The following is a 13,737-nucleotide window of genomic DNA, read 5'->3' on the forward strand; positions in this document are numbered from 1 at the left end:
ATTGTAAGCTTAATGTGATCTTCAAAGTTGAGGCTGATTTCATCTCTTGAGAGGTCAAACTTCCAAAATGTTAAAGGGTTAATATCTCAGGCCTTGCCTGCTATTGGAATTGACTTTCCATCGATTATTTTAACAGTTTCTGAAAATTTCAGGTTCATATATTTTTCCGAAAGTACTGGTTGCTATGGACCTTTGAAAGATGCAAGTGGCAAAACTTTAAACCCCTTTTTCTCAAAACTAGGGATTTCTACATTCCAACATTAAAACTGCTGTAACTTTGTCAATTTTTTAACTACATCCATCATCTATGTATATATATATCATTTTAAGGGAATTAAGTGCAGAATTCGTGTATATCAATATCTCAATTTTGATTTTTGATTTTTGATTTTTTTGGCACATGCAGACCCTTTTGCCAGAGCCGGTCACATATACAAGTGGTTATGTCAGAAATACTAAAGACGCGCTAACTAGAATGGAAACTGGACAGACAAAATACAACCATACTTGTAACCACAGATAATGCCAAAAACATTGTCAATGCCTTATATGCAGCTAGATTGTTAAATAATAGATTTACATTTGACCATCAGTGCCTAATGTGATACATTACACAATAAATATTGAATTTGCCTCACTTAAATGAATTGAACTTATGTCCTGATTAGGGCTGTCAAAGTTAAAGCATTAATAGATTAATTAATCACAGAAAATTGTTGAATTAATCACGTATTAACGCAGATTAATCGCACTATTTTTTTTCCGACCGCACTTGAGCCTTGAACGTAACCGCGGATGGTTACGTTGAAGGCTGCGCAGGTCAGTGATGAGGTCAAAGCATGGCATTTCCTACGCCTCTTGTTCCAAAATGAGCGGGATGACTCCAGTTGGTGTGCTCGGTGGTAAATTTTGCTTTAAAAAAAACACCCCAACTGGACTTTAGATAAAACAAAAGTAATTGGTATTTAATTAATTAATAATTGCTGAATTGCACCTAGTTGATATGATGCTGTTACCAAGTTTTCATCAGTATTTAGCACATTCTTTGTAAATTCTTTGCAGTATAATTGCTTAATTGCACCCAATTGATATGATGCTATGTTTTGAGCAATACGCGCGTGCATGCAATTGCGTACATGCATTTAATCAATGTTTGCAAATGACATTCAGATAATAAAATGCATTAATGTTAAAATATTACGGTATATTTTATATTATGCAAGTAATTTAGCTGATTAATCGTGATTAATCAAAATTAAAGTGTGATTAATCAGATTAAAAATTTTAATCGTTTGACAGCACTAGTCCTGATTTTTACTATACAAATTTAATGAATAAAACAAACCAATGATCATAGACTAGACTAGCCTAAAAATGACGCAGGCGTCTTGCTATAAGAAAAAAAGAACAAAACTTGAGGTGGTGGTGGTGGGGGGGGGGGGGGGGTGATTGAAAATTCAATAGAATTTAATCATGACTCTAAAATCGAATCGAAGATTTGGAGAATTATGCCAACCCTATTGTAATTTGTTTTCCTTATTTCAGAATTCCCTTCACTATACAGCGCTTGTGTGAGTTACTCACAGAACCCAAAAAGAACTACACTGGAACAGATAAATTTCTTCGAGGTGTTGAGAAGGTTAGTGATCAACGTGCCAATTAGTTTTGCTTTTTATTAACAGGAAACTGTATCCTGACTAATAAGAGTTTATTTTCATATAGAACGTAATGGTGGTGAGCTGTGTTCATCCAACATCAGAGTAAGAATAAACATCAAAACAGCTTATACAAATGTTGTGAAACCTAACTGTATTGCGACTTAAGGGTTACCCACATGTTTGCAGAAAAAACGGCTGCAGTGCTGTCAATAGAATGAATGGAGTAATGCTTCCTGGGAACACATCTTTCACAGAGAGGTTGGACTCAACTCTGTTATAGTTACCGTTGTTTTAATGGTTCATAATTACCTAGTCACTGGCATTGTGTTTCTGTCCTTTTGGTATTTCCAGAAAAGTCAATGGTCCGGGAACTCCACGGCCACTCAACCGACCAAAGTTATCTCTAGCCAACTCCCTTGCAGCTAATGGACTGCCTGACAGCACAGAAAACACAAACCTCAAAACAGACCAAGAAAGTGTTCAAGATATATCTGGAAGGTATGTCAGAATGTGTGCAATATAGTCTGCTTGTTTGGAAGGAATAAATCCACAATCCTGTCGAACCTTTTGTTTTAGCGAGGTTTCCGCCTCGGGTGATAGCCTGGGGAGTTCGGTAAAGAACAAACACTCAGACACGGAAGAGGACATGGAGTCTGAGCACCTCAAGGTGAAGAGACTCAAGTTTGGCAAGGATGATGATGAGGAGGACGACGATGATGAGGATGTAGAGGATGAGGAAGAAGAGCAGGAAGTGGAAACGCCAAAGCCTTTAAATGCTACTTGCCTCTCGAAAGAAGCAGAAGCCATGGTCCAAGAGGAAGAGGAGAAAGTCAGTTGCAAGGAAGCCTCTTGTAGCGCTACAGCTGTTGAAGATCAAGGTTTGTGTTTTTTCTTTTCATTTTGTGCTTGTTTGATTTTGATACAGTTTGAAAGTTGACCCAAAATGGCACAAAACCTCAAAGGTTGACCAGCATATGGCTTGTGTTTTACTTAAGGGGTTCACTGATTTTAATGGTTTCATCAATGGTGATGAAGAAGCCAATCATATTCTCCATTTAGGATTCAGTATTTGAGTATAACCCCACATATGTGGGAAAACCTAGCGTTTTCTTTGAGAATACATCTTTTCCATCACATAATGTTACAAAATGCTCACACAAATGTTCAGGAGCATTACCGTTGAGACTTGGTCATTATGGACCGGAAATGTATTTCTTCTAACAAGTTAATTTAATGTTAGAAGAAGTACTAGTGGGGCTGCTCGATTATGCAAAAAATAATAATCACGATTGTTGTGGTAATAATTGAAATCACGATTATTCAAAACGATTATTTATGTTTTTGTTCAAAGCAAATTTTTTTTTAAACATTTGAAAATATTAAGACAAATAAAAAAATAAATATATGTAAGTTAATTTTGGACCAAACAGACTTTAGAATAAATTATTATTTATGTTAGCAAAAATTTGCAGTTGGGGTGCAGCGTGTGCAATATGACTTGTGCAATCTAGTTTTGACAGGGGTGGTTGGTGAAATAACTTGTGTGGGCGTGCCTCAAAACAACTCAAAATTAATAATATTAAGGTTCCAGCTATCAAATATTTTGGTATTCGGATATCCTACTGGAAATTCGAGCTAATAATCGGGTATTTGGATAGAAATAAAAACATACCTGTACAGAATATAGCCTACTTTCTTGGTTAAACAAGTATAAATATAGAAGACAAAAAAACACATTTGCATGTAATTAACAACTAACAGGTTTTCATTTTTGGATAGCTAATCAACAAGCTTGTCAGCAAACTATTTTCCCCTGAAACAGTGAGATTTTAGACAAATCTTTTCCCATAGATTTTATTCAATGGAACTAAAGTGACATCAGACCCACAATAGCAATTTTTGTCGGCTAAATAAATAGCACATTTGAGTAAGCCCAGTTTGTTAATAAGTGATCAGTAGGAACGGCAAATTAGTCAGGCTGACAGCATCAAAGTGTGCACAGTCCTCTATCCCTTTTCTGAACCGCTAATCCTCACGTAGGGTGGCCACTTCCATATAAGGTCAAAAGGAGTACATGTTTGAAAAAATTAAAGTATTCCCTCGCTATAACGCCATTCACTTTTCATGGCTTTGCTGTTTTGCAGATTTTTATTTATTTATTTATTTTGCACAGTAATATACCTATTTTATAAAAATTTATGAAAGTTTGAACATTGAGAATGTTTAAATGAGAGAATTTGAGAAAATGTAAATGCCTCGATGAGAAAAGTGTATAAACTGTGTGGTGCAGTGTTTTAGAGCCTTAAAACATGTATAATAAATTTAAAACATAAAGTTAACAGCTTCACGAATTTCAGGTATTTTTTGGAACCTAACCCCAGCGGAAAACGAGGGAACACTGTACATCAGACTCGAGGTGTATTTTCATCAACAATAAAGTTTTGCATGGTTTATTGATCATGTTTGTGTAACTAATTGGTAAAAAAAAAAAATATCAATAAAACTCAAACTTCTTTTTGACTATTTATTTAGTACCATGTCCACTTTCACACCACAGCCTACACTTCTGTAGGACTGGTGATGCTTCACAGGTTGTGCCGATCATTGTTTCATTTTGACATATGGAATAGTCTTAAAAAATAACATTCAATAAGGTTTGATGATTTTATAGAACACAGGAAAATATAGATGTGTATGTACAACACTACATACATTGGCCAACACGTGTATACACTGCACCAGCGAGTGTCTTTTGCTTGTCTGTCATTTATCAAATCTCCTCTGTAGTTACTCACTTCTACTTGGTGGCGAGCTTTTCCTCTCCCCGTGCTCACCGCACTGGTGTTGTTGTACGCCGGCCTATCCTGTCGCCGTAGTTGTTGTGTTCTTCACTTCTACCATGCATGACACGCGCAGCGAGCAGGTTTATTTATTTATTTATTTTTATTATTATTTTTTTTAAATTTAATTTAATGTAATTTTTTTTTTTTTGTTGCTTGTTTCGGACCTTAACGAGCCACTTAATTGTTTGAATGACGGTAAAGTGCGAAGACGACAATCCCTCCTAGCGAATGCTCGGCGCACTATAGTGGGAAAAAGGGAGGGGGCTTGTTGTTGTCCACTGTCAATAAAGACTCAGTTCTCATCGTTCACATTCAAATGACTCGATTCGGCTGAAAAGGTGGACATACCAGGGTCCGGTTTAGGGTTGTGCATGACTGCTAACACTGCTGTTAGCTCGCTGTTAGCTAGCAGTCACGGCTAAACGCTGGCAACAGGCGTCGTACAATACAACGTCAGCATAAATATGTTTTATTAGCCTCTTACCTGGGGCTTGAACGTGACTTCAGGACGAAGTTGGGTTACTGACGTCTAGCCCAACAGTTAGGTGTATTTATATTGCCATTGTTCAGAAACTCCGAATAGAGGAGTACACCTCCCATCCCGATGACACGTTCCGGTAACAACTTCAAAATAAAAGTGCTACAATGCATTGATCTACATATACTACTTGGTAAAGTAAGGTTTATTTTGAAATTTGGTTTCTCACAGCCCCGTGTACTGTCATGCATACTGCCGTTAGCTTGACTACGACTATCTCAGCGGCTATCCGTGGCAGAAATGTCGTTTCAGTTCTACTATTAATAATCGTTTTTGTACGATTATCCCTATTTTGTAATCGTGGAGGGTAATAATCGAAATCGTAATTGAATTTCGATTAATTGCACAGCCCTAAGTACTAGACAGTTAACCTTGCTCTCGCAAGATGAATTCTCTCAAGATGAATTCTCGCGGTATTTGTGAGTTTACAAACTCTGGAGAATACATCTTGTCCCGCTACTGCTGATAACTGCCGTTGTTCGGACCAATCACAGAGCGACATTGTGTTTGGGATATGCAACTGTGACGAAACCAGGAAGCCAGCGCTGATGCCGGAGCTAACAAACAAACCTAACATGGATGAATGGACGCTGCAATTAATTCTGTTCTTGTAGAATTACTCACCGTTTCCTTGTTGAATGTTGAACAGCGAGAGGTATGTAGCTGGTATGATGTTCGTGCTTTTCCCCCCTTCGGCAAGAACGAAGACGAAATTTTCACCCATGGCCGTGATTGGTTAAAACAAATGTGTAGAATGTCGCATCATCCAATCAGTTCGAATTATTATACAGAATGTCCCGCCTTTTCCCAACGAAATTACTGTGGAGTGGTACCACATATCCATCTGGCTTTTGCCAGGTTACTAGACAGTAGTGATAGGACAAATTGTTCCCAGGCTTTGAAGCATATATCGAGAATTCCAGGAAATAATTTGTCAAAATACATAACTTGTTTTGTTTATTGACAAATGATATATGATGAAGCCTCTCAAATAAGATGTCATATGCTTGTAAGTAGGTTTGTCCCATATCTTACTTTTATATTACCAGTGTATTTTTGGGGGTAATAAAAATTTGAAAATAGCAAAATTGACGTGATGACGTAACCCGAAACATCATATGTCTTTGTGTCCATTTGGATGTACATTTGTCGTTCTCTGCTGCATAAAAACCATGTCGGAGGTTGTGAGCTGCAGCCAGTTCTGTCGGCAAAGTCAGAGTGAGCTACCTTCGTCGTGTGGAGGCTGTTTGGTTACAAGAGGTCAGATGTGATGGAAAATATACAATCGTTTGCAAATTGTGCAGGAAAACTGTTGCCGTTAAATTTAAGAGGATGTGCAGACTAAAGACACACGAGAAGGACATGGAAAGAGCTCGTGTTGTTTGGCGTGAACAAGAGTTCATTACTGGAGCGCTCTTGATTGACGTCCTTATGAGGGGGGGGGGGGGGGGAGCAGACGGTGGTTGGATAATACTGAAGCGGTCACGTATTGTTTGGCCAAGATAAACAATCCGCGGTGGTTATTTTACCGTGATCGGTAACGTGTGTTGTTTTTTTGTTTTTTTACCCTAACCGGTACCTCGCCTCCTAGTTGCCGTGACTTTGTGATGCTAAGCTAACGTGCTCTTGTATATGTTGAGCTGTTGAAGCTAGAGATGGGCCGATATTTGACATATTGGTACATATCGGCATCGGCCTTATTTATTAATCTGACGGCCGATATTAGCGATCCATTTAAAACTCCGTCTTTTTGCTTCGAATGCAGCCCAGAGCGTCTCTTTCTGTTATGGAGTCCAACTCCAACAACGTAACGCCCATAGCACCATCTGATTGGTTAGCCGTGCAAGAGCCAGAACCAATCAGTAGTGAAGGCCATGTATCACAGTAGCCGGTCACACACGCACCCACGGACACAACACGAGAAACACATGCTTCGAAGGTAAGTTAAAAGAGAAGAGACTCCGCCGAACTTTTCACAATGATAAGCTAAACACATTGAATTATGTTGTGTATTAAATGCACTATATGAATGAAGCTGCAATGCCTTGCATTGAATCCCCGCTAGCTAACAGTGGTGTGTTCAGCTTAGCATGTAGGCTAACACCCAGTAGCTAATTCGCTACTTGAACTACTCGGAGAGGGAATCACACACATTTTCACTTAATTAAGTAAACAATGGTTGTTAGAAGGGTTCTAAATATAAACAGTTGTCATTTTTATATTGTCTAGTTCCATGTTAAGAGTAGAGTAACGTCATTATATTTACCTCGCGTGACGCACACATTGCATTCTGGGTCACGTCCACTACTTGTTGTATAGCGATTATGCAGTTACACTAAAATAGCGTTTAGTTACTTTATATTGTGTTTATTTGTTGCACTGTTTTGCAGTTGTGTGCCTTAAGCTTCGACGTCTATTTGATTGATAGCTCGCTGTGCACCTCGTTAAAGTCCGCTCCGTAACTAATTAAGTGTCTCAAACACCGTTTAACTACACTAAATAAACAGTAGTTGACATTGAGAGGAAGAAGAGTAAATAAAAATAGGGTACAACATTTACTAGAAAGAACATACAATGACAATATTAAAACATTCAGCAAAATTTAAAACATTTAGCGTAAGAGGTTTAAAATAATACAAATAATAATTTTAAAAAAAACTTATTAAAGCTGTTTAAAATAGGTTGTATGTATGTGATTGTTGTGTACATTGTTTTGAGAACTGAAGTTCATCTCAGCTGGGTCATGGTGATTGCAATATTGTTTATTGCATGTTGTATGCTTGGGCGGCACAGTGGTGGACTGGTTAGCACGTCCGCCTACCAGTTCTGAGGACTCTGGTTTGAGTCCAGACTGCGGCCTTCTCCGGTGGAGTTTGCATGTTCTCCCCGTGCCCGCGTGGGCCTTCTCCGGGTACTCCGGTCTCTTCCCACATTCCAAAGACATGCATGGCAGGTTAATTGGGCGATCCGAATTGTCCCTAGATGTGCTTGTGCGTATGGATGGTTCTTTGTCTCTGTGTGCCCTGCGATTGGCTGGCAACCAGTCCAGGGTGTCCCCCGACTACTGCCCAGAGCCAGCTGAGATAGGCTCCAGCACGCCCCGCGTCCCTTGTGAGGAATAAGCTGTCAATAAAATGGATGGATCGATGTTGTATGCTTTTGGTGCACTTCGACATGTTTGAAACCAATACAAGTTGACATGGTTTTGAGAATCAAAAATGTGACCCATTTTTGTGTGTGTGTGTTTGTGGCGGGGGGTGAGGGGGTGGGGGTTCTTCGGGCGCGAAGTTGGCCTATAAAAAATTTCATAATGGTCTAAAAAAAAAAGTCTAAAATTTCACTGAGTGATTTCTGCAAGAACCCTGCTGTTTTATTTATTTATTTAGTTGTTTTTTTTTTATTTCCATTTCATTCCATTATGGCTGGTTACTTGCTATATTTGCACTTCATTTGCATTTCAATTGTGGGGAGAAAAAAGGTGGCTTAAATATTGTGCTGCAATAAAAGTGCTACACTCCGACGCAACCAATGACAAATCTATAGGAGGATCCTTTGTTGACATTTTTAGCGCATGCGCGGATGGCTGTGTGGCAGAAAACATGGCGGACTGTATAGAAACACCATACACGTAGAAAGTTAGCGGGCGAGTCGCTGTTATTTAAGCACGTTAACGGCCGAAGGGTGGAGGAGGTTTATGGAGATGTATTGGCGACAATTTGAAACTATTGAAAGCCCATATGAGACGTGGGATTATGACAAAATTTGGTCCGACTCACCTGTTTCCTGGTCACACATCTGCTTTGGGGACAAATTGCTCTTTAATACAAAGCCCTGTGCAAAACTGGGTAATTATTCTTCATTGAAGTGTACCTCCGTGCGTGCTATCGAGTTGCGCCGGGAGTGACGTCATACAAATTGACAAATTCGCCCTTCGGAGGACCAAGCCTTGTGAATTTTGGACACAGGCAGACTATCGCATTACATTTACATTTGTGGAACGTCAGTCCAAACCAACCCCTCAAAACAATCAACATGCAATCAACAATAGTTCCATGGGGGAATTATGTCAACAAGCATCACAGCTTCTTGCTTTATTTTGGGAAATGCAGTGACTTTAGTACAATGAGACTTGTCCTGTGTGGGAGAATTTCAATGGCATGTGGTCTAGTTTTAACAACTGAATATCAGAGCTGACAAAATTCTTCTTTACACCTTTAATGGAGCTGTCAGGATGGAACTTACAACTACAGCTACTGCGTATACACAAGGAGTGAGATCGGCAGGTATCAAAACAGATGCAGAATGCATTATTTATTCGGAGAAGATGAACATGTGGACACTCAAGTATAAAAACTAGGAACTTTCCCCCCTTCCCCACTTCTCATTTATAGAAATCCATAACACAATTATGATCCTTTTGATCCTCTGTTCGTAACGCTGGACAGCTTTGTCATTAGCCTTCACGTTTAGCGATCCAGTTTAGCCCATTTCAAGACGAGGACCAAGTCAAGGTGGCTGTCGATCGTGCTTGGGAACACTTGAATAAGACTGCAAAACAATATGACTCAGCGGATTTTATAATGCACAAACTCGATTATTATTATCATTTAATCCTATCCAAATAACAAATATATAGTCACAGGTACTTACCGGCAATAAAGTGAGCGTTAGAAACCCGTCAGCATCAGACGGAATCCGGACTTTGAGCGTGAAGTTATAACCTGTCCTCCCCGCTTGCAGCCATTGCTTTCCCTTTTCACGGCCCCTTTCGGTGCGAATGCGAGGGAATTTTTTATTTATTTATATTTTAAATCAGGCCCCCGACGGGCCATACAATTTATGGCACAAGATTTAACCATCTGCTTCTCTTAATCCTCTTCCAAATGTGCGAAAGCATCGAACTCCAAAACTGCAAAACGTTTGTTTTTGCCACTCATTTCCCATGATGCAACGCGCGAAACATAAACAATACGTCACACAGGATCTTCCTATAGTTCAGTAATTTATTACCAATATCGTCACCACAAATTTCTTTGAAATATTGTGATGTAATTGTTAGGCCATCTCACCAACCACTCCTTGTAAGCAATTAAAGGTTAATACTTTTGTACAAATCTCATTTCCAGTGAACAAGGTCTGACATTTTGACTTTTTGAATGGTGGGTGCTGTAGCACTGTCTGAACCGATTCTGCCTCTATTATCACAATTCGATATGTTGCCATGATCATTTAATATTTAGCGCCTTTATACCGCATTGTGGATATTAGATTTGGTTAAGTGCAGAAAATGTGTGTATGTGTGTGTGTGTGTGTGTGTGTGTGTGTGTGTGGGGGGGGGGCTTAAGGTACCGTATTTTCCGCACTATAAGGCGCACCGCATTATAAGGCGCACCTTCAATGAATTACATATTTTAAAACTTTTTCTATATATAAGGCGCTACAGTAGAGGCTGGGGTTACGTTATGCATCCATTAGATGGTGCTGCGCTAAAGGGAATGTCAACAAAACAGTCAGATAGGTCAGTCAAACTTTATTAATAATTACAAACCAGCTTTCTGACAACTCCATTGACTCCCAAAATGAAAAAAACTGCTGTTTTATTATTTTCTCTGAGGTAAAGTATTAGTATTAGCTAGCGATCCAAGATGGCGGGATCTTCTGCGCATGCGCGTCACCGATAGCGTCTTGACAGCGAGACCTGTGGCGGCTCAATATTGATCCATATATAAGGCGCACGGGATTATAAGGCGCAGAGTCAGCTTTTGAAAAAATTGAAGGCTTTTGGGTGCGCCTTATAGTCGTGAAAATAAGGTAATCATAACTTCTTGTTGTTGTCTTGTTAATTGTACTAAGAATTAGCGCATTATATACGTATATACGTATATATCTGGCACTGATTGACTTGAGGACTGAAATGTACATTGCTTCAGATTGTCCCACTCTGTGTTCCAGAGCCAACAAGCAGCACTCAGACTGAAGCATGTCCGGACTCAGGCCCGGATGACGAGCAGGCCGAAAGGGAGTTGCCGAGCAGATCGCAGCACGTCGTCAGTGACATGGATCAGACGGAGCAGCCGGAATCTGCCGGTGTTGCCATAAGCCCTGAGACCAGTGCAGACAGTGAGGAGAGTCACAGTGACCCAGTCAGCAGCAGCTGTAGTAGCAGTAGTAGCAGCAGCAGCAATAGTAGCAGTTGTAGCATAGACGAGAGTGTCGAAGTGGCCGGTGAAGACGTCTCACCCACTCCATCCAGTAGTACGAATGAAGCACCTACAGAGGGTGCCATGGAAAGTGCCAGTGTGGACATGGGAACCCCCGACGAGCCCATGGAGCAGGACTAGACTGACTGAAAGCCCCCCCACCCTGTAGTCATGTGACAACCACAAACCAGCTTGTCCTTGAATCCAGCTTGACTGTCACTGGGAATGAGGATAACTTCACCTCATATACACAAACACCTCGTCCGCTTTTTGGGCGCTCCTCTAAAATGGCTACCTGGCATTGATGTGATCAAACTATTAATTGATAAGAACTTTAAGAAAAAAAACTGGAATATGTTATTGAGCTTGTTTATTTTATTCTTTTTGCTGAAGAGTTGGTTTCAGCGGCCTTCTTTCACAGTTGAATTTTTTGGTGGGCTGTGGTGGTCTTTTTTTTTTTATTTTGTTTTGTTTATTATTGTTTTTTTTTTATTTCTTTTTTTTGTTTTTGTTTATGCCACTCATTCCATATTGCAGTTTGCCTTTTTCTTTCCAAAGCACAACTTTCAGGTGCTAGAGTTGCGCATTGACCTGAACACCATCACTTTCCTGTTTGGCCACCAAGCTGAAGGCAACTTTTTTTTTTTTTTTTTTTTTTTTTTTTTTTTTTTTTTTTAAATTCACATCTCTATCCTAGTGAAAGGGGTTCACATTGTGTGCCATGATATGAAACCTAATTTTTGCTTGATACACTACCAATCTCACAGATCATATGATAATATGCGACATTGCAGAGGCGTCCTCTGGAAAATGGCATGTGAATGCATAAACTCACCATTATTTATATGATATGAATTTCAATCCTACTGGTTATTTTATGAGTTTGTTTTTGTTTTGTCTGCCGGTTGTAGTTTTCCAAAACCAGCTGTAAGTACAAAGATGACGTCCGCTTTCTTTGTATTGTGATGTCACATTCGTTTCACCGACTGATTTCAGAGCAGTCACTGGTTGCAGTTCTCCATCTATTTCTGCAGCTGTACTTTTTGATATTTAGGATTTTAAATTTCTGTAAAGTAGATTTTTGTAGATTGTAATACAGTATGTGCTCACTGCCTTTGTGAAAGCATATATAATTGTATAATTTCTCTGTATACTCTGAATGCTTTTGCTTTCAAATGGAGTATTCAGAAACAGCAATAAATGTTAACATTTGTACGTGTTTTACTCAAATTTATTGTACAATATTTTTTCCCCTTTTGCTTCTTAAGTATAGAAATAGAGTATATACACTAATTTACTTATACATGGCATTTTCACGGATATAAGCATCATCTGAGCAGCAATGACTTTCACTTTTATATGTATCCATCCATCCATCCATCCATCCATTTTGTTGACCGCTTATTCCTCACAAGGGTTGCGGGGGCACCGAAGCCTACCCCAGCTGGCTTCAGGCACACAGACGAACAACCACTCACACACAAGCACAGCTTGGGACAATTCAGAGCGCCCAATTAATCTGCCAAGATTGTTTTTGGAATGTGGGAGCAGACCGGAGAACCCGGAGAAGACCCACACATGCACGGGGAGAACACCCCGGAAGGCCAGAGCTTGGACTAGATCTTGCGTCCTCAGGACTGGGAGGCAGACATGCTAACTACTCAATCACCGTGCCGCCCCTTTTATATGTGTATGCTACAAAATGCACAAGTTGCCTTTGTGACTGAATATGACCTATTGGTGCTGCTGTTAAATTCTTGTCACACTTAAGGTCAGAGAGATGGAAGGTTTGTTTTGCAAACTATTCCATTAGAAATGTATAAATGGGTCATCTGGTGAGAATTAAATTCCACAGCATAATGGCCCTTTTTCCAATAAAGTGAAGAATTTTCTTTACCCGCTGAGGAACGAAAGGGTGGCTAATAATACAAGCTACTGTTACAACATTGGGCCCTTGTCTCCAGGCATACCAATACAGGTTAGGGGTATATTAAAACCAGCTTGACACCAAATAAACTTTGGGCTGAACTTCAATTTGATGGGTAGCCCCACCTTATAACATCTCCAGTGGACCTTATTTATTTGGCCCTCCACTGATAGCTCAAAATGAAAAGGTGAAGTCTATCCAAATTTTGTTTTTGTTTTTTCTGACAACTATGTTCTATGCAGCCCCACTAGTCCAAATACGGTATTCTGGTTAATATTGTGTTAATGGAATATGAGTTAAGTGGAAATATCCAGCTGTTTTTATCCATCTCAGGGGGCAGCCATTTTGCCATTTGCTGTCGACTAAAGATGGCATCAATGTTCATTCTCATTCTCAGCTAACAACTGCTCAGCTTCAGAAAACGGGTGAGCCGGGATTGGTTGTTGCTTCATAACTCATATTACACAAATGTAATATTAATCCAACACCATTAGTGACACCATCCTGCTCAGCACAACCTGTAGCCAGCTGAAAGACTCTCTGGGCATTTACAGTGAAGAGGCAGCAAAGC

The 13,737-nt window shown here is 39.7% G+C and overlaps 1 protein-coding gene across 1 annotated transcript in view; it reads left to right on the forward strand.

Moving 5' to 3' along the window:
• The window catches only part of ppp4r2b (protein phosphatase 4, regulatory subunit 2b), a 29,069-nt gene extending 17,170 nt beyond the window's left edge, over positions 1–11,899 (forward strand). Inside the window, exons 4-9 of the mRNA XM_077530544.1 lie at positions 1,546–1,639; positions 1,723–1,760; positions 1,845–1,916; positions 2,010–2,156; positions 2,235–2,536; positions 10,992–11,899. Coding sequence (XP_077386670.1) covers positions 1,546–1,639; positions 1,723–1,760; positions 1,845–1,916; positions 2,010–2,156; positions 2,235–2,536; positions 10,992–11,380 — 1,042 coding nt within the window. The 3' untranslated portion in view covers positions 11,381–11,899. The remainder of the gene's footprint in view (positions 1–1,545; positions 1,640–1,722; positions 1,761–1,844; positions 1,917–2,009; positions 2,157–2,234; positions 2,537–10,991) is intronic.
• The last annotated feature ends 1,838 nt before the right edge of the window (positions 11,900–13,737 follow it).

This window comes from Festucalex cinctus, chromosome 8 (genome assembly GCF_051991245.1).
Source record: "Festucalex cinctus isolate MCC-2025b chromosome 8, RoL_Fcin_1.0, whole genome shotgun sequence".
NCBI lineage: Eukaryota > Metazoa > Chordata > Actinopteri > Syngnathiformes > Syngnathidae > Festucalex > Festucalex cinctus.